The 21,660-nt window shown below is 38.2% G+C and overlaps 2 protein-coding genes across 2 annotated transcripts; one reads left to right on the top strand and one right to left on the bottom strand.

Annotated features, from left to right (window-relative positions):
- Window positions 1–1,247: 1,247 nt before the first annotated feature.
- Window positions 1,248–2,646, top strand: LOC122146204. Its single transcript, XM_042764468.1, has 6 exons — window positions 1,248–1,267; window positions 1,505–1,703; window positions 1,818–1,958; window positions 2,075–2,119; window positions 2,305–2,436; window positions 2,526–2,646. The coding sequence occupies exons 1-6, from the start codon at window positions 1,248–1,250 to the stop codon at window positions 2,625–2,627; spliced, it is 639 nt and encodes a 212-aa protein (XP_042620402.1). The 3' UTR covers window positions 2,628–2,646.
- Window positions 2,647–7,720: 5,074 nt separating this feature from the next.
- pou4f3 (POU class 4 homeobox 3) lies at window positions 7,721–10,283 on the bottom strand. Its single transcript, XM_019123711.2, has 2 exons — window positions 10,019–10,283; window positions 7,721–9,736 (listed from the first exon to the last, which is right to left on the bottom strand). The coding sequence occupies exons 1-2, from the start codon at window positions 10,112–10,114 to the stop codon at window positions 8,834–8,836; spliced, it is 999 nt and encodes a 332-aa protein (XP_018979256.2). The 5' UTR covers window positions 10,115–10,283; the 3' UTR covers window positions 7,721–8,833.
- Window positions 10,284–21,660: the final 11,377 nt, after the last annotated feature.

Genomic DNA, 21,660 nt, shown 5'->3' with positions numbered 1-21,660 from the left:
AGTACACATTTTGTGCAGTATTTCTGTGAAGTGACCGAACAGAACCTTTCAGTGAAGTGGTGAGTGCGCATAAATATATGATACATTTTTAGAGAGAAACACATGATGCATGTAGCGCACGTCTGATGTAGTGGCTTCTTGACCTTTTGTCCAGCACTGCAGCATCCACACGTCCAAAGCAGTGTCTCCTTTAACCATTACCACTTTATAGTTGTAGGTCCTTATTTTTGTTTACCTCAGGAAGTGAAAAACAGATGTTGTGTTAATTTTGTTATTTTAATGCATTAATCAGCAAATGTTAATCACTGATATTAACATAATTTTTCCAGCTCAATTTTAATATTTAAAAAAACGTACGATGGCTTCAGATAATATATCAAAAGATCAAACCTAGTTGTATTTATTTTAAAGTTCATTTTAAAAATTAGTTTAAGTAATATAAAAATGCCTCAGAAATTATTTTTGAAAAAAAGATGTCATTTGGTTTGATCATATTTCTGCAATGAATTTCAATAACACATGCATTTTAAACGCGACTTGACTGTCCAATTTTTTCAAGCCACTGTGAGACTCACCAGTGTGTCATTAGAAGGATTACTTGTCTTATGTATGGTTTTAAAATTGTTTTTTTACATTCAAGTTTCCAACTAACATCTTAAAATTTGATTTCAAAAGTTATTCATCATCGGTCATTTGGTGCCGTCATCTGTGAGACTAATGCATCTCCAGTGTATTCACGCAACTGCAAGTACAAACACATGCAGATTTGCTGCAGAAGCTATCAGTATTGATCATTTGATTTTGCAGTACTGCAACTTATTTGCACAAGCAAACATAGTGAAGATGTAGCCTTCAACACCCCATCTAGAGGCCTGTTACCCAAAAATCATTATGATCTTTTTTTATAATCAGTTTGTAAATGTCAGTTCCAGGAAATTAGGACAATATGATTTCAAAATTTATCAACCACTTAATTAAGATATTCAGTGAGTGCACTTTTGCAAATTATGTAAAAAGGAAGCTTGGTAACTAAGTCTTGTCTTTTTGAGAGTATATGTATACAGCATTCAGCAGCGGTGGAATCAGGTGGTCTTCAAACAACCAAAGTCTTGAGAAACCCAAGCAGACAGACAAAAAGATGAAGTTGATGCTCACTTTCACTATATTCGCCCCCAGGATTCCTGCAAATCTCAGCGAAACAACTGTATCGGCAGAGCTTGATGATAAGCTGAACATGACCATGAAAAATGTCACAAAGGAGACCAAGGTAAGATTTAACTAAAGGATAGTAACTAGTATAGTAACTGTAGTAAGCTAAAATTGTCTATACTTTAATATACAGACCAAAATGTGATTGTAATGTTCATTTTACCTGATATTTCTAGAAGAAAACAATCTTACCAAAAAATGCAAAATGCGATATCACTTTACCGAAAGAACTTGATGAGCTGGACACGTCAATGAAAAATGTCTCAAAGGAAACAGAGGTAATATTTAACTAAAGTGTAGTAATTACTAGGGTAACTATAGTAAGCCTAAACTGCCTACTTGAATATTGCAATCATATTCTGCTCATTAATTTTACCTGTTATTTCTCGGAGGAAAAGATCTTACAAAAAGGTGCAATAAGCAATAAGACTTTCCCAGGTGAGCTTGATGATGAGCTGGACAAAGCAATAAAAAATGTCTCAAAGGAGGCTGAGGTAAGATTAAGTAAAGTTTAGTAACTAATAGGCTGTAGTACTATAGTAAGCCTAAACCGTCCACTTTAATATGTGGAATATGATTGCAATATTAATTTAACCTGTTATTTCTAGGAAAAGAAAATCTTACTGAAAGTTGCAATAAGTGATAAGACTCCTCAAGAACACTGCAACTTTTTTGGAGAAAAGATCTTATTGGGAGAGCTTATTGATGAGCTGAACAGAGAAGTGAAAAGTTTTTCAAATGATACCAAGGTAAGATTTAACTAAAGGATGGGAACTAGTATAGTAATTATAGAAAGCCAAAACTGTCTGTGTTAATATACAGAGCAGAATGTAATTGCAATATTCATTTTGCCTGTTATTTCTAGGAAAATGAAATCTTCCTGACAGAACTGCCAATGAATGGCTGTAGGGTGAGATGATACACATAGAATTTTATTGTCTCGCAGCACTAGTACAATAACTACTGCAGCATATTAAGCTTACAAGCTTGACTATGTTCAGATCTTTTTCCATTTCTGATAATCAAATCAAATCTGACAATCAAATTCAGAGGACTCAAGCACTGGTGTTACCTGTGATTTCAATATCTTTGCAGGGTGTGTTTTTCTGCCAGGCTGAGCATGAACTGAAAAAGGAGGTTTCTGGGCTGTCTGATGCCAAATTTGACAATTTCCGTATTGACAAGAAACTAATGAGGAATTTAAACATGTATAACAAGCACCATGTGGTAAGTTGAACTCTGGAACTTGACGTTTTCTCTATATGATAACACTGTCCTATTTGAGTAGAATAACCCTGACATTTACTTTATTTCAGAAAACCTGTAAACCTGCTGATGAAGACCAAGAAATCCTTCTCCTTGATTCCTTGGAAAAACTCTTGACATGTGCTAAGATTGCATATCACCAACCCAAGTAAAATTAATTTATGAAGGGACCCTTTGTGTGTGTGTGTGTGTGTGTGTGTGTGTGTGTGTGTGTGTGTGTGTGTGTGTGTGTGTGTGTGTGTGTGTGTGTGTGTGTGTGTGTGTTTATGAATGTATTATTTAATTTACTTTGTTGCAGTATATCATTTTGTACCTGATGGAATTTTGCATAAATATATTGATTTCATTCTTAAATATGTTCTGATGTTTTTTTTTTTTCATAAAGTACAGCTTTAATGCAGTATTTCACTGGTTTAAAAATGTGAACTATATTACATGCACTGAATAAAAAAATAATTCATTGAGCATTACACACTTAAGATTTACACTGTCTATACTTTTTTGTGTGCTTTATATTTTTAGATTCTTTACGTTTTATATTGTGTGACTTTATATTGTATCCATGCAAAATGATGACAGTGATGAACAATTATGCAAAATTATAAAAATTGTGAAAGGCAATCATTGTGACCAGAGTTATATTATCTGTGATCTTTATATTTATCATATGATCTGTAGTCCACAAGAACCCTATACAAGCCACACTGGTTAATAGTCAGAGTATTAATCCTAGATTTATTGTTTAATATTTTATGATGTGTTCACTGCTAATAAAAGATGTGTATTTTTTCTTGAATGAGATGTCTGTGTTTCAGAGGCCATATACATTGTGTTAAGTGGATCACAGAGGCTCTGATACGACTTGATCAGATTCTAATAATGATAATAATAATAACAAAGGGAGACTGAAAACAACAAATTGCTTTCTCAATCATACTTGATATCTCTATAGGCTTCATGCAGCTCCTGTTTCATTAATTCACAGTTAATTCAGCTTAAACATTTTATCATTGTGTTCTTTGGGAATCAAACCCATGACCTGAGTGTTACTAGCACGGTGCTCTACCAGTTGCACTACTTTTAGGAAGAAGTCTTAGTCATAGATATGTATATGGTCTTAGTGGCCTCAAAACATTTGGCAACCATGTCAACAACATTGAAATTGTCTTTCAGCTTCTATTTAATACACGTCTGAGTCTGCTGCTTTCTCTTCTGCTTTTAACAGTGACATGTAGGGCCCCATAGTGGGAGCTCATGAGAAGACGTGGAGTGATATATCCACACTGCATTGGTGCATGTATTATTCAAAGGCAATTCAAGAGCCAAGTGTGCACATGTCCCACAATCCTGCATGCTTTTAAAGGGGTGCGAATGATCAGATACCCATGCCTATCAGCCACAGGGTCAACTCTATTACAGTTTTCTGGTGTCACATAGCCTCGACTTACTCTTCTCTGGTTAAAAACAAGTGTCTTTGCATACTGGGTATTTTAATGCAGACTCCTCACCAGTATAGTATGATTTTATTAACTGTACTAAAAAGAGTTTCTCTTTGTCACTTCTTGTACTTCAGAGCATTTTGTAGAAATTTATTTATTAATTTTTTTCTCAGCCTTTATTTCTGGTCTTCATTAAAATGTGAACTAGAGTTTTAAAATCTTCCCTTGACTTTGCCCGTGATATTTTCAGCATTGAAATCTGATAGGGGTAATGCTATTTTACTTTTTGTCAAGATATATATATATATATATATATATATAAGTTCTAGCTAGCACATGTATATTTGTAGCAATAGCCAATTATATATTGTATGGGTCAAATTTATAATTTGTTCATGCCAAAAATTATTAGAATATTAAGTAAAGTTAACATGTTCCATTAATATATTTTGTCAATTTCCTACCATAAACATATCAAAACTTATTTTTTGATTAGTAAAATGCATTGCTAAGAACTTCATTTGTACTTTATTTAGATTTTTTGGCACCCTCAGATTCCAGATTTTCAAATAGTTGTAAGTCATGTTTTTTTTTTATTATTCTGTTATCACGTTTTTATTGTGTCAGCTGTATTTTTAGTTATTTTAACCTAATCAAAATAACCCAACTGAGACTAAATGGAATTGAATTCAAGTGTTATTTATGTATTTATTTATTTACAAATTCATAACAATATTAGGCTACTTACAGGTCCACCGTTAGTCTAACTGACAGTGTGGCAAAAGCAGACCGTAAAACGTTTTAGGAATAAATCATGGGTAGGGTTATGTTCAGGGTTAGGAATTGAGTTTACTCTTTATTTCTGGACTAATGTTGATCCAGGAACATGTCTTACTTGGCCAAATCACAGCGACCGTAAAAGGTAGCTACGAAAAATTATCCACCAATAGGGCCTACGCCAAAATATAAAATAGTTAGTTAGGCATTGTCATAAGACGGTGTAGACATTCGAGTAAAGACTACTAACACAACGTAGTCGGTTTAAGACACGCCCAAAATTCACCTTTGAAGGACAGCCTCAAGTTTCCCGGTAACAGTATCCCCTCGGATAACCCCGTGAGTTATCGCTTTGAGACACCGCGGGCAAATGCCTGAGGTGGCTTGGCGTGTGATGATGATGGGAACGGACTAATAAAGCACACCGGGCTCGCTGTCTGCCTCCGCATTGGCTGCATTCTCATGTGTTGCTGCCGGCGCTGTATGAATAATTGAAGCGCCGGTGTCTTAACTCTGTTCTCGTTCTCAGAGCCGGAGTGTCGGCGCAAGAACAGCCGCTCGTGCCGCAGAGGGAGAGGGGGGTGCGCCACATCTTCCAGGAGACAGCCGATGGTTGCATGGTCTCCACCCTCATTCTGTCAGATCTTCTTTGCCCTGAAATAAAAACACGAATTCACTTTTCTCTCTCAGACACGCATGACTCCGGCAACCGCGAGTTCTCAAGTAGCTATTGTAGCCTAATATTAAAGGTAATCCTTTAAATAGCCATTTTTACTCTATTAGGAGTTGGTTAAAAGAGAGCTTTGAACGTGAACATTAAAATATGATTCATCCATTCTCTTTTCTTTAAGTCAAAGGATTTTGGTTTGTTTGTTTTGTTTTGTGTCCATTTTCTAATTATAAGATCTTTGTGAAATTTCCAAAGCATTCTGTAAAATCGTTTTTGTTTATTTTATTTTATTTTTAAATAGCTATAAGCTATTTAGGCTATTGTAGCTAAGACAAATAATTTCCATAATCAGAAAATACATTATTCCTTCTGAATTAGGTTATAGTTAGTTAACATGGCCAAAAATAAAAAGGCATTTGTAGGACATAAAATAAGGAAATTAATCGGAATCTTTCAGTATTATAATAGAGTTTATTTCATTTGGCTTATGAGGACTGAAGGGCTATCCAATAGCCTATCAAAAAAGAATGAAGATATGTTTTTAGATGATTAGTATGAGATGAGTATTTCATTGATTCCAATTATTCCATATTAGAATTTTTGGATTGGAGAAAGGGTGATGAAAACTTAAGCCTAAATTGAGGCAGCACATTGATGTTCCTTGTGACACGAGTTACTGCCTATAGGTCTCTACCTTTCAATAGATCATCAATAATTTAGTCTCCACCACTGGCCACATGCCCCTGCTCTGTGCTCAACTTAGATTGGTTTACACCATTGTTTGGGGGTTATGATATAAAAAGTTGTTCTTAATTATTAATGCTCTGCCTTCTCTAATGAATGTAACCCTTCTTCATTATCCCATTAGTTTAACAACTTCAATTTGGACCGATGATCCTTCTCGGCAATTAGGAATGATTATAATTCAGGCTGAAAAAAATAACAATCCGTACAATTACTAGGACTATAATTAGTCGTTACATTATCTTAATCGCTTAAACTGCCATTTCTTTCGTGCGTTAAAGAAAACGCAAGAGAGAGAGAGAGAGAACCCTAATAAATTTAGCGTTAGAACTTATTATTATGCATAAAAACGTAGTATTTCATACATTATAATAGGAATTTTGGCAACATCGTCGTTATGCTAATAGCCCAATGATTAAAATACCCAGTTATTGCACACACACACACACACGATAGAATAGAATAGAATAGAATAGAATAGAATAGAATAGAATAGAATAGAATAGAACGAAACAGAACCGAGATTAACTATATAGTTACAGCTATATTTCATTATTTTAATTCACGTAATATTCGTAGAGGAACGTAGAGGAAAATAATTAGGCTAAAACATTTAAGCACTTAAAGATATCAAGCAAAAAAACATTTAAGCACATTAACCTTGAAAAAGAAGAAGAAGAAAAAAAAGAATAGTTATTCCATGCGAACTGTTCGGCTCTAAAAAGTACAACGCTCGAGTCAAGCGAATTTGATTAACGGGAAACATGTTATCACTTTGAACCTTTTTGCCTTTTTATCTAACTTTTTCAAAATATCATATAGGCTACCTTTATTTTTGTCTAGAATAATACGTAAATGTATAACAACATCATCTGTAACAGACCTTCACAATTACTTCTTGAAACCTGACAGTGAAGTGAGGCACATCGTTTTACCTGAGCATCGTCCTGAACTCCTTCCCTTGAGCCTGTGCGAAGCGTTTCCTGACTAACAACTCTCCCTTCAGCTCTCTGCCTGTTTTATACCAATATACAATTAATATTGCATCGTCATTACTTAATAATTTCAAACCCCTCTGCACAAAGCCGTGACAGACATTTATTATTCAGCGGTGTCTGCTTAAACAATCTGGCAACCCGAATTAGAAAAGAGGAAAACCCGCTTATAGTTAGCTTGATTTTTTTTTCTTTTTGTTCTCTCTATAAATTTTCTTTAAATTAATAGAGGTGGTGATTAGTCTGTTTATTTTATTAATGTTTAATCACAATTGAGCTCAAGAAGCAAATTAATAAAACAACACCATTTTTAAAAATTAATGATATTACAATGATTTTTATGCGAGTAGCTTTCTTGACATAATTTATGTGAGATGAAAACTGTGCAACCAAGTGCATACTGTATATATATTTGTATACATATTTTATTTCTGAGATTTTTCTAAATGGGAATAACACACATTGGTGTCCTCTTCTCATGTGTAATTAAAACAATAACACACATAAATAAAACTCCCAAAAAGGCTTTGAAAAAAATCAACAATTTATTAAATAACAGTATACAAGTCACACATTTTGTAAAGTGAAGTTTAAACGTGAGAGTGTTTGCAGTGGCTACATTAATGCAAATCAAATAGCAGCATTCTTCATTACATCACCAGGATTTGCATATTAGTATCACTTCAACTGATGATCGTTCACGAAATATTCGTGCCAGTTTGTGAGAATATTCATATTGCATTCACATCTGACAAGACATTCAAACGATTATTACAAACGCTAGTACACATATTTCAAATTACATTTCATGTGATAGTAACATAAGGTAGACCTTGTGCGCAAATTAATATACATTTTTAAATACCAAAAACACACGTACACACTTCAAAATATATTTCCACGTGTGATAATACTGAAACAAAGTTTTAGTAGTTAGCTGTTCTCCTGGACATGTAATTAAAGTTTTATCATTTCAAATGAGAGCTTTTTAAAGGTTTTAGCAGTATTGCTTCGTAATGTAGACTAATATCTGTTTTGTTAAAGAGTTAATAATAATTTACATTACGATGTCCATGTTACACAGTGCATGTTGTTGTAATTATTTTAAACCCATAACATTGTGTAACCACAATCAGCTAAAATAATTACACATTAAGTGCTACACGAGTACACGAGTGTTACTTGCTCGTACAAATACAAAGTAACATGAACACTGTAATATAAATTAATCTTTTTTTATTTTTTATTTTTTAAATGGTATTACAGTGTGCGAATAATTCGGTCTTAGGTGGTTTGAGAAAAACTCCTTCAGCAACTTTCAAGACAATCGTTTGAGGTTTGTCGATCTCGCGCAAACCAAAATAATTTTTGCGCCACTTTTTGCCTTATTGTTTTATGCAAATTTCGATATTAAAGCTCACTGAAAGTGCTCGAGCAAGTCGTGTTGCTATGGTTACCTCAGGCACACACGCCACGACTTAATGAACTTTAATTCTAACTTTTGTCGTTACTGAAAATGTGCAAATGCATATTTTTTAAGACCATTTGACTTCGTTATGAGAGAGGTCAAGCCTTTATTAGGGGTACAGAACTCCTGGAATAATGCGCACACGGGTCCCATCATTTGGAGGAGATATGAAATGTACTTGGAATCTTTATAGGCTTCTAAAGATTAAAAGAAAAGATTTTGATCCCTGTGGTGTTCCTAAAATGTCTACTTTGCTCTACCAGCACTAGTGCACTGCCGAATATTTCATCCTTTTCTGTTTTTGCCGCTGATTACAAAACCAAACCCGAACCACGTTCTTCTTTAGATCCAGCTTCTCTGCGATTGCCGCGATTTTCTCCGACGACGGTCGCGGCTGGATGGCGAAATACGCCTCGAGCGATCGCTTCTCGGGAGCCGCGATGGACGTGCGCTTTCGTTTCCTCTCGTTCCCGTTAAAAAGCTCCGGTTTTCCGTTCTTCTCCCGGTAAGCCGCTTCGGCCTCCTCCAGCCAGGCTTGGAGGACGGGTTTGAGAGCGATCATGTTGTTGTGGGACAGGGTTAGGGACTCGAACCTGCAGATGGTGCTTTGGCTCAGCGAGCCGACCCCCGGGATCTTCAGGTTGGCCAGGGCAGAGCCCACATCCGCCTGGGTCACTCCGAGCTTTATCCTCCGCTGCTTGAACCTCTCCGCGAACGCCTCCAGCTCTCTGGGATCGGACTCCACGTCGTTGATGCACGCCATCCCGTTGTGGACCGACAGGGTGTGCGGGTGGCCCATGGCCATGGCTTGATGCAAGTGACCCATTTGCAGATGGTGCTGGTGGGCTTGAGTGGTCATCACCGACGGATCCGGCGGCGCACCCATGCCGCTGACCGATAAACTCGAGGAAATGTGGTCGAGCAGATCTCCCTCCAGGGTCTGGTGGCTGAGGTGGTGGTGGTGATGGTGCGAGGGCAGGTTGGATGAAGGGTGGGATATGGGCACCGTGGACGAGGAGGAGGTGCAGGGCACGCTGCTCATGGTATGGTAGGTGACGTCCGTCTTGAAAGGGTGACTTTTGCCGTGAGACGCGATGTCAGCCGCCGCCAGAGCTTCAGCGCGGGCCAGCAGACTCTCATCAAAGCCGCTGAATATATTGCCCTGGAGCTGCAAGCAAGAGCACGCATATGGAAGTCAGTGGGGAATTATGTCAACTCCGGATTAAAGAACATTCCCAAGCACCCTCCTCAAAGCACAGGTCATAAAAATTAATATGAAAGCAGCAGCTTTGCTTGGATAGGCATGTGGGGGAGAGAGAGAGAGCGCGTGAGCTCAGAGGATAGAAAGGAGAGGCTGGGAAGGGTGGGATGGATGGATGCTGGAGCAGCTCAAAACACCTCAAAGTGACAGAACGAAGACAATATACGAGGAGTTTAGCGTGAGACGTACCTGCGGGGCAGGCAGGCACATCCGCCGCATGCCCTCGGAGCTCGGGTGCAGCGCAGGGTGCATGGAGAAGTGCTGCTTGCCGTTCATGGCCATCATCTTCGTTGCGCACCTTGCAGGTGAGTGGACCTGACATGGAGGCGACGCGGCGCTCTGGCTCGACGCTCCTCGTGTGTGCTGTTTCCATTGGCAGCGCCTCCAGGGCTCTCCCCCCACCACCTCCAACCTCACACCGCCCTCCCGCCTCCACCTGCTCCTTTATTCAACTTATAAGTGGTCTGTCCCACAAGCATACTTCACCACAGGACAAAAATATTTGGCAGTATTTCAATACTATACACTTCATCAGCGAAGTGATTGTTTTAAATGAGTAACACTATTCACTATTAACTACACTGTTAAAAAAAGAAGCCTTTTTTTGCATGATCATATTGCAGAACTTAATTGATATTACTTACTATCAGATTCAGTGAGCAGTAGGCAGGAGTTTATTGAGGGGAAACTTTTAGTTAATAGGGAATAAACTAAACCTAAAGTGCTACATTTAAATAATACATGACACTTAACAATTATTGATTATAATAATAATAATAATAATAATAATAATAATAATATAATATATATATAATATATCTATATATATATATATATATATATATATATATATATATAGAATATATATACTATTTGAAATTAATATTGTCATTTCAATTTCATATTAATTTCTTAAATGTTAAATTTATAATATAATGATATTGCTGATTTTAGTTTAATAATAATTCATTATATTTTCATATCGAAAAACACACTAATATTTTTTTTTTAAAATAATAATAATCAATAATATTGTTAAATGCGTTAATTATATTAATATATAAAAAAAGTGCCAAAATGAAAAATCATGTTTGTTTTAATTATATTCTACAAATTATGTCAATTATATATAAAAATGAAGGTGGTATTAAGAGTCCTACATAATAGGCTACATAATAATTGGATAATTTTTGAATTCGTATAGGCTAGTCAATATATCCAGAACTATATTATCTCACAGTTAGTGCAAGGAATACATCAAATGTGTAATCAAAGAACGCTTTTCTATATTTTCACTATTACTAAGTCCATTTATACCTTATTATCCAATTATTGTAGATGATTAAAAATATGCAGTGCCTCGTGCTGTGCAAAATGTTAAGGGTATCAATAAAAGTAAGTTTTTTTTTTTTTTTTTTTTTTGTCCTTAAAAAAATCTATTTTTACAGGAAATCTCCTTGGAAAATACTGATCACCCATATTAACTTGGGAGGAAAGCTGAGGCTCACAATGAATGGCACAAACTTTCACCTTGGCTGACCCCCAATCTTCACTGACAGAGTTGCTCTCACCTAACCTGCTAACAAGTAAGCCCTCAAAAACACTTTGACAGCTCTATTAAATGTACAGATTCACCAACTTTTGTCCTTTGGTACCAAAGTCAAATGAATGATTTGTAACTCTATATTAGAAGTAATCATACACAAGAGTTGAACTAGCAAAACAAAGTCATTATATTATAACAGATACACAATATACATCAATTTTAGAGTAATGGAACATTTTATTTGAACACTACTGAACCTCCCTAGCAAAACTCCTCCAACTCAAAGTAGTTTGGCCAATAAAAGAATGGCATTGCTGTTGGTAACTGGAAGTAAACACCTGTTCTCCCTCCATGGCTGGTTGACGTGGTGACCATGCTGCTGGCTGCAGAAAGAGAAGCCAGGCAATGCAGTGACACAGATGCACCATACGATCCCATCCACCTCTCCTGTTCCCCCAGACGCTCAATTATTTATCCGCTATGTGGCGGGCATCCATTACCTCTCTGGCATTTTCTCATTCATTACGCAGATTAACAATGTGTACTTTTTTTAAGTCTTGGCAAAATTGTAAACAGTCTTGTTGTGCCAACTGTGTCATGATATTCCCTAATCTTGTTTATGATACCTTTTATCATAAAGTCACGTCCCTATCCTTCTCAAGATAAAGTTTCAACTCATGAATATTTTACAAGCATAACCTAAAATTGCCCCATTCATAGCTCATCGGTCCATCTTGATTTACATGAACGCTTACTTTTCCGTACTGTGAGTGAAATCTTGAGTTGAACATCAAAATATATTGTATGTTTTGTTTATTGTGCTACTTTTTTGTGGGTTTTAACAGTCATGGTCAAAAGTTACTTTCAAAAGTTACTTACAAAAGAAAAAATAAAATGTACATACCATTTTACCTATCTTTAAAAAAAAGTATCTTTTTAAAATATGGCTAGCAATATAAACAAACATGACAAGAACATATAAATTGATAGTAATGGGTCAATGGATCATCTTTCTCCTTTATTGTGACAACAAACTTTAAGCTTCACAAAAGCTGGAGCTACTTTTCACTTTGTATGGATGACATGACACACATGGTCAAATGACGAATATATTCAGTTTTCCATGTAATTTGTTTATCTAATATTGCTTTTATACATTGGGTACATAAACAAGTTAATATTAAGTAATTAAAAAAAATTTTACAATAGAAACATTTTGTCAACAAAAATAATTCCAAACAAAGTCACAGCACAATTGTGTTTTTGTAAACAAATTGGTTGAGTAAATGATTCAGTGACTTATTCATACAGACAGTGGCTGCACCGAAATCGCTAGGTCCCCTTAAAAAAGCATGTTTTATGAAGCACCATGTGTGTAGTATATAATTCAGAAATACTTCATTCCTCATACTGTCATTGTCATGTGACCTATACCAGCCTCAGTTGCATCTCTTCAGTCATTCACAAATCCTCCCCATGACCTCATGGGAAAGTAAAGTGAGCTCTTCAGAATCGCACCGCTTGTAGTAAATCATCCAGGTAATTTTTTGTTTTATGAATAAAACTAAATTGTTGTATAATAACTATTCAAAGATTAATGCTATTAGTAAAAATGATTAGTACATTTAAAAGTAATAATTAAAGAAAATAAATTGTTAGTATTTAATTACTTTTTAACATTATTTCCAATGTTGAGGAAAGTAACTGGAGTGCATTACAATATTGTATTACTAGCTAAAAAGTAACGAATCCTGTTGAAAAAGTAACTTTTTTTCTTGTAAATTAAAATGTGATGTGTTAATTTACTAGTTAAAAAATGTAATCTGATTACATAACTTGAGTTACTTGTAATGCGTTACACCCAACACTGGTTATTTTTAATTGATATGCATAACCACCCTGAATACAAAAATTACATGTCTACAGATGTTTTTCTTTTTATCATCTTGAAGGGCATTTACTTGACACTTCATTCACACAAAAACAAAACATTTTATATCCTTAAAGTAAACAAAAGAACAAAAAAGGAAAGAAAAGGAAAAGAAAGGAAAGGAAAAGGAAGAGAGAAGAAAAAAAAAGAAACTAAATTAAAAAAAAAGAAAAGGAAAGGAAAGGAAAGGAAAGGAAAGGAAAGGAAAGGAAAGGAAAGGAAAGGATGTGTGGAGTAAAAATAAGTAACTGTTTTTAAAAACTGAAACAAATTCTTCTGCGTTAAAAGGAACAATCAGGTCGTGATGACATGTACAGCAGACAAACTAAACAAACACATTATCAGACGGGTTGAATGGTGACCATGTGTCACTGGGCCTTGACAGCCAAACCACCTGACTGATGCTTCTGTAGCATCAGGTCTCACATTGCATGCATGGAAAGATCAACCTCACTGTGACTTCACAAGTCTCTCACTCTGATAGCTGTGCATCTGCCCACATCATCTCAAAACCTCCCATTGTCATCTAAAAAACAGATCCATTATTTAAGGGTTGCGATGGTATTTGTGGGCTTGTCATCAGCCAGCAACAACATGGCACTGATTTCAGGTGACATGTTTTATTGATTTGGTTTTGGTGAGATGTGACAGGAGTTTGCTCTTCCGCAGGTATAATAGCTCTGATCCACGGAACGACCTCGGCGTCGCCGTTGGTATGTTTGCTCCATCCATTTCCTTTCGTATCCAGGCTCCAAGCATGCTCTGAGTGCTTGTCGCTCCAGCAGCAAAGGATGAGAGAATGACGAGTGGGTAAAGCTGGTGGTTGACGTGCCGTCCCATGGGGCAATCAACACTGCTTGCATTAAATCAAATCGACTCTGAGTGTTTTTCACTTGGCTTCCCAAAGTAAGGGATGGCTGTGCATTATTCATAAGCATTTGAATATGTCAAAGCCACTGAAGCCAAATTAACTTTTACACTGTGTTGAAAGTTTGGGTAAGATGGGTGGGATATGTTGCACAAATATAAGGCCACAAAACCCAATGTTATGAGCAGCAGCCAGCCGGAAGCTGAAAGAAACATCTTTTAATTATTTAGAATCTTGCAATATCCTACAAATCGGAATATGACTGTGATTTTGCTGTGTAGAATCAGCCATCTATCAGCTCTGCTCCTTTTCTTTGCATAATTGCCTATTGAAAATCCCTCAGATTTCTGCTTCTTCATTTTATTTTGAATATATATTATGGTTTATTATATTTAATAATCATAAATTACACACAAGTGAATATCAAATTAACTTTTTCATTAGTATGTTCCTACTCCAGTTCATCTCCAGTTTGATGTCGAACATTGGCTGTAATAATAATAATAATAATAATAATAAAAGGTTTTTACAACAGGTTAAATAAAAACATAATAAATGTGTAATATAATGCATATATTTAGCAACATGAATTTATAGCTCAAACAGTAAATTAAATAATACATTTTAAAAAAAAGTTATTTAGTTATTAGTATAGGCAAAATGTTTTGCACACTATAACAGAACAGTAATTTGAAGTAGTCTTTAGAGTTGTATCAAGAGGAATAGTAAGTTAATAATTAATAATTATAAGTTAATAATAATTATGATAATGATAATAATGTGAACACACACACACACACACACACACACACACACAAATTGCTTTCACTAAGATTAGCCAACTTCTATTCCTTTTCAGCTGCTAGTTAATGCAAATATGTAATCAGCCAATCACATGGCAGCAACTCAATGCATTCACACATATAGACATGGTAAACATGATCTGCTAAAGTTCAGACTGAACTGTTTTGAGCTGATAGAAAGACAACAGTAATATATATAAACTTTATTACAGGCTCTAGACCCAACAACAAGACCAACAACATAACAGAAGGAATAGATACATAAACACATAAAAACATACTTTGATTCATGAGAGTCTTAACAGGCACCCATACCAATGTTTCCACAAATATGACTGATATCTAGCCGAGCTGCACCTAGGGCTTGTGAGCATCATTATAATACAGTTTTGGAGACTCATCACGTCGAGACATGAACTTAAACATTAGGTTCCTCAAGAGAGCCTGTAAAGTGCTTAGCCCCGAGTCACAAAAGAGCTTACTTGCACTGCTACTCCTGGGCTTTTCTAGCAGTATCCTCAGGCAGTCATTATATGCTACCTGAAGTTTGGCGCATGGTCTCCTTTTTTGTAGTTGACCCACAATGGGGCTGCATACATAGGGGTGCAGTATGCACGAAACAATCTCCCCTTCACATCATCAGAACAGTGATGGAATTTCCGGACTAACATGTTTGCTTGAACATACAACATTTGTCTCTGCCTATACATATCTGCATCATCTTCCAACCTGTCAGTGATGATGTGCCCAAGATATTTCGTACAATAAGATACAAAGAGGGATTGCCCTGACAGGTAAAACGTAGGAAAATGCAGCTTCTGATCCTCCTTGGTCCTACATATCAATACAACACTCTTTTTTGCATTGTACTTTACATCAAACTCAACCCCATACTCAGAGCATATATCTAACAGCTGCTGGAACCCAACAGTGCTGGGGGACATAATAGCCAAATCATCTGCATACATCAGATGGTTTAACAGAGTGTTCCCTATCAGACAACCTGTCTTACACTTCCCCAACTGTTTCGACAGGCTGTCCATGTATAGGTTTGAACAAGGTGGGAGACAGAAGTCCCCCCTGCCATACTCCATTGCCTACACTGAAGGGTGAGGATAGGCTGTTTCCCATTTAACCCTTGCATATGTTGTTGGGCATACCAGTAAACCAGGATACGTATGATGCACCCAGGCACACCCCTAAGCTTGAGTTTAGTAAAAAGCTTTATGATTATTTACCCTGTCAAATGCCTTGGAGGCATCAATAAACCCTAGAAATATTGTAGAACCCTGCCTTCTGTAGGATTCAACTCAAATCAGTAACTCAAATAGCCACTTGTTACAACCGAAGTCTGCAGAAAAACATTTCTGACACACAGATGGGAGTCAGCAGCAGAAGACCACACTGGGTGCCACTGCTGTCAACTAAGAACAGGAAACTGAGGCTACAATTTGCATGGACTCACCAAAATTGGACAGTAGAAGATTGTTAAAAGTTTGCTTGGTCTGACGAGTCTTGATTTCTGCTGAGACATTTGGACGGCAGAGTAATATTTTGGTATAAACAACATGAAAGCCTGGATCCTGTCTTGTATCGAAGGTTGAAAATCATGTAAACACCACAGCCTACCTGAGTATTTTTGCTGACCGTATCCCTAAGTTTATGGCCACAGTGTACCCATTTTGTGATGACTAGTTTCAGCAGGATAATGACTGTCACAAAATTCAAATCATCAATTTTTTTAAAAATAAAACAGAACTCAAAAACAATAATTAAGAACATCTTAATATATAGATACAAAAAAAAAAGGCTCAGACATTTCAAACTACAATTACATCATATTATGGAAATACAGAATGCTCATCAGTACAATCCAAACAATTACAAAATGGCTCCCATGTTTTATGAAAAAAAAGAGGCTGTCTTAGAGTGGATTAGGCATGTGAGATATTCCAGTGGTATCAGTTCCATTAACACTTTTTGGCATCCTTTCACAGAAGGGGTTTGTCAATAATCCAGTGCAAAAGAATGTTTCCCTTTCGAACGTTCACTTCACGTTGTGTATGGGGTAAACTTCTGTTTACTCTGTTACCGAAGACTGATTTGTTCACATTTGTGTAGCTGCACAAACCAATGACGCTTTAGCCCGGTGGAGCCGACGTGTATATAAGTCTGCTCGCAGTGCCATTTCATTAGAATCTTCTCCTTTAGCGACGAGGATTATCTCTTTGCTGACTCTGCAAGAAGCCGAAGAAAGAGAAAGAAGCTCAACCCGCTCAACGCCGTCGAAGAGCCCCTGCAGAGGACGAATCTCCCCTGTGGCCATCCGGCGCTTTATTAGAGCAAATTAGAGCAAATTTCCAGCTAGTGTTGTTGCAAATGTCCACCGTTGACGGCACTGAGGTAAAAGGCTATACCATGCTTCCCCCTCTGGAGGAAGCGGTAGCTGCTCACTTGTGTCCGCCGTCCGCCCTTGGATTAAAGGCCTATGCAGCGCATCCCTCGAAGCCCTGCAGGACCACTTCGGCTCTGGCAAACAGGGCGTATGCAGCAGCTGGTCAGGCCTGATCAGCACTGCATATGATGGCAGTCCTACAAGTGTTTCAGGCCAAACTTCTCCGTGATATGGACGAGTCTGCCCAATATCAGGATGCTTTCAAAGAGCAGCGCACAGGACCATGGCTAGTCTGGTGGTTTTGGAGCGCCACCTTTGGCTGAACCTCGCTGAAATAAGGGACGCCGAGAAGATGGCCTTCCTTGATTGTCCGGTCTTGCCAAAGGGCCTCTTTGGCCCTGCTGTGGTTGGGTTTGCACAGCGCTTCTCAGAGGCTCAGAAGATGTTGCAAGCGCTGCGTCACTTCCTCCTGAAGTGCTCTGGTGCTGCAGCCACTAGCCACCAGAAAGCCCCATCCACTCAGGCTACTCGCTTCAGTTTGCTCGCAGACCACCTCGTTTCAGTGGTATTATTCACACTTCGGTTTAGGCAATTCTGGATCTCACATTCTGAACAGTTTGTATGCTTTTTGTTCATTTACACCATTCTGCGACACAAAGTGCAAAAGGTGCTATAGAAATAGTATCTACAACGAAAGTGAGTCAGGCTATTACAGCCGCTACTTCCTCATTCCCAAAAAAGATGGTGGGCTGAGACCAATTCTGGATCTCATCCACATAGTCCCACATCACAGATTCTTGAGATTCTTGAGATCTTGAGATTCATTCGAGGGAGTGGCCTATCAATATATAGTCCTACCATTTGGACTGTCTCTGGCCCCTCACACTTTTACGAAGTGCATAAACGCGGCTCTTTCCCCTCTGAGGCAGATGGGAATCTGCATACTCCACTACCTCTATGACTGGCTGATCCTGGCCAAATCAGAACGGTAATTAGTCGCTTACAGAGCACTGTTACTCAGCCACTTTGAGTGCCTTGGGTTGAATATCAACCTTCTGAAGAGTCATTTGTCACCCAGACAGCCAGTGGTCTTTCTGGGGATGATTTTGGACTCTGCCCAGATGTGGGCTTGGGTCATGCTGGAATGTGTGGAACATTTTATATCAAGGCAAACCATCGCTGTATCAAAGCTGTGGCCCCTTGGACAACTTTATGCCTGTTTCAGTCAGGCGTACTGTTGGAACTGACCTCCAAGAGGAAGGTGGTTATGACAGATGCTTCCAACTCAGGTTAGTCACCCCAAATGGATCTCAATCCATCCTCCTTTTCCTTCCCAGAAAAACAACATTCCCTCCATACAAACTCACCATATCCCCTACCTGTTTTTCTGTCCCTGAAAACCTTCCTGCCGGCCATACATGGGCACCATGTCCTGGTCCATTTGGACAACACGACAGTGGTAGCGTAAATCAATCGCCAATGCGGTCTGAGGTCTCATTCCCTTTACAGGCTGTATTCTGTATTCTGGGCACAGAACTCTTTTCTCTAAGAGTGGTTCACATGCTGGGCAGTCTAAATCATGGTGCAGACATGCTGTCCAGAGGCAATGTGGCTTCAGGAGAATGGACCCTATATCCTCATACGGTTCAAGAAATCTGGTCTGTCTTTGGGAAGGCAGAGGTAGACCGCTTCACCTCAGAAGACATCTCTTACTGCCCAACTTATTTCTCGATACAGTGAGATGCTCTGGCCCATGATTGCCCAGTGCTGGCCTGTACACTTTCCCCCTGATAGCCCTGCCAGGATTGGTTCCCCGAGTTAGTGCAGCTCTCAGTAGCAGCCCCATGGCCAATACCACTGAGACAAGATCTTCTCTCACAGGCAAAAAGCATAATTTGGCATCCCCAGCCAGAGCTGTGGAGCCTTCATGTATGGAGCCTCGACAGGAGCTTATGCAGCTCCCAGCGAGAGTGAGTGATACCATTTTAGAGGCTAGAGCACTGTCTACAAGACGCCTTTACGCCTTCAAGTGGGTGACTTACAAGCACTGTCAATCAGTGCTTTCTGTCTGGAGTTTGGGCCCAGCGACTGTAAAGTAATCCTCAAGTCTAGACATTGATATATTCCGAAGGTACTCTCAACTAACAAAGGTGCTCTCAACTAAGAATTACTCTTCTAACTCTCCCCACTGCAGATGGTGAGCAGGGTCCCAGTGTTCTCTACCACATCAGGGCCTCGAGAATATATCTTGAATGTTCCAGTCTGTTCAGACAGTTGGAGCAGCTTTTTGTTTGCTTGGGAGGCCGCTCTAATGGGCTGCCGGTTACAAAGCAAAGACTATCACGCTGGATAATTGAGGCTATAGCCGTGACTTATGCCTCAGAAGGTTTGCAATGCCCCATAGGTGGGAGGGTCCACTCCACTAGAAGAATGGCCTCCTCCTGGGCTTGGTCCAGTGGAATCTCTATTGGTGAGATATGCGCGGCTGCCGGGTGGTCGTCACCGTCCACGTTTGCCAGATTCTACAGCCTAGATGTCCCTGCTCTCCAGGCATGGATTTTATCAGCTTAAACTGCTTATTTCTCCCTATGGCGGAAATAGCTATATCCAAAGTCCTCAGCTATGCTCGAAGTTGGCTCATGTTGCTCATGTTCATTTTGGCTCGCAGAGCGACTTAGTCTGCTTCTCCTCATAGCACGGCATGATTGGAATTTATTGCCCATACACAACGTGAAGTGAATGCTCGAAAGGGAATGCTCCAGTTACTGACATAAACTCGGTTCCTTGAGATAAGGGAATAAGCGTTGTGTCACTTGCCGTGCTATAAGCTGCATAAGAATCGCTGACTGTCGCTTCAGTCGAAATTCTGATGAAATGGCTCTGTGAGTCGACTTATAAAAACACCGGCGCCGCCCTTTGCTGGTGGGCTAAAGCGCGACTGGTTTGTGCAGCTACACAAATGTGAACAAATCAGGCTTCAGTAACAGAGTAAACAGGAGCTTACCCCATACACAACACTCGTTCCCTTATCTCAGGGAACTGAGGTTACGTTAGTAACCGGAGCGTTTTCCGTGCTGCAAGAGTCATAATATTGAAAAGTCTTCTATTAGCCACAGAATTTAAATTTTCACTAGGCAAGCCCAATAACAGTGACAAGGGGTCAAGTTCCAGGTTTTTACATAGAATCTTTTGCATTTCATGAAGTATGTTATTCCAATAATTCTGTATCAAACAGCATGGCCATAAACAGTGAGTCAATGTGCCAATTTCGGTCTTGCATTTAAGGCAAAATGGGGAAAAGGAATTTAAAAAAAAAACATGTATACGATTGTGGGGTATATGCAATCTATGTAAAATATTCAGATGAATTACTTTTATATGATTACAGATTGATATTGTTTAAGCATTTTCCCAAACTTTGTCCCAGATATCTTCATCAATTGGAACTGACAACTCCCCTTCCCAAAAGTCTTCTATTAGCCACAGAATTTAAATTATCACTAGGCAAGCCCAATAACAGTGACAAGGGGTCAAGTTCCAGGTTTTTACATAGAATCTTTTGCATTTCATGAAGTATGTTATTCCAATAATTCTGTATCAAACAACATATAAGCATTTTCCCAAACTTTGTCCCAGATATCTTCATCAATTGGAACTGACAACTCCCCTTCCCATAATTTCCGAATTCTCAGTGTCTGTGCCTGTTCGATCACATAAGGAATTATAAAAAAGATTAATCTAAAATTTCCCAGATGTTTGAAACAATAATTTCTCAACTGAATATATTTACAAATTTTAATTTAATGGTGTGCTGCTTTGAATAAAATTGTATTAATCCACAATCTGTTGAAATGACATTAGGTTACCATCAGTAAACAAGTCTTTGAGCCTCACCACACCCTTGTCATACCTAGACTTGAAGTTTGCATCCACCATACCTGGTTGAAATTTGGGATTATGTAAAATTGGGGATAATACAGAGGTGACCTTAGATCTACCCTCCAGACACCTAACCAAATGCCATGCGCTGGGTCTATTTAAAATAATGGGGTTAGTACTGTGATTAAAATTTCTTTAATGGTTTTAAAACTTTTAAAGAACAACAGGTCTTGTAGTGGGTATCCGGACAAATTTGTTTCAATATCTAACCATACAGAGGAGACCTCTTTTGCTATCCAATCAGACATGAACCTCAGATGGGCACAGAGCTGGTATATCCTAATATTAGGTAGGTCCAAGCCGCCTTTCAACCCAGGTAGCTGTAGAACTGACATCTTTAGCATTGGTTG

Source organism: Cyprinus carpio, chromosome A9 (assembly GCF_018340385.1).
Source record: "Cyprinus carpio isolate SPL01 chromosome A9, ASM1834038v1, whole genome shotgun sequence".
Lineage (NCBI taxonomy): Eukaryota > Metazoa > Chordata > Actinopteri > Cypriniformes > Cyprinidae > Cyprinus > Cyprinus carpio.
This window is presented reverse-complemented; position numbering and strand designations above follow the sequence as displayed.

Coding starts and splice junctions, on each gene's coding strand:
- LOC122146204 (XM_042764468.1), top strand. CDS start 1,248: ATGTCACAAAGGAGACCAAG. Junction 1,704..1,817: donor ATGTCTCAAAGGAGGCTGAG/GTAAGATTAAGT, acceptor TGTTATTTCTAG/GAAAAGAAAATCTTACTGAA. Junction 2,120..2,304: donor TGCCAATGAATGGCTGTAGG/GTGAGATGATAC, acceptor ATATCTTTGCAG/GGTGTGTTTTTCTGCCAGGC.
- pou4f3 (XM_019123711.2), bottom strand. CDS start 10,114: ATGATGGCCATGAACGGCAAGCAGCACTTCTCCATGCACCCTGCGCTG. Junction 9,737..10,018: donor TGTGCCTGCCTGCCCCGCAG/GTACGTCTCACG, acceptor TCTTGCTTGCAG/CTCCAGGGCAATATATTCAG.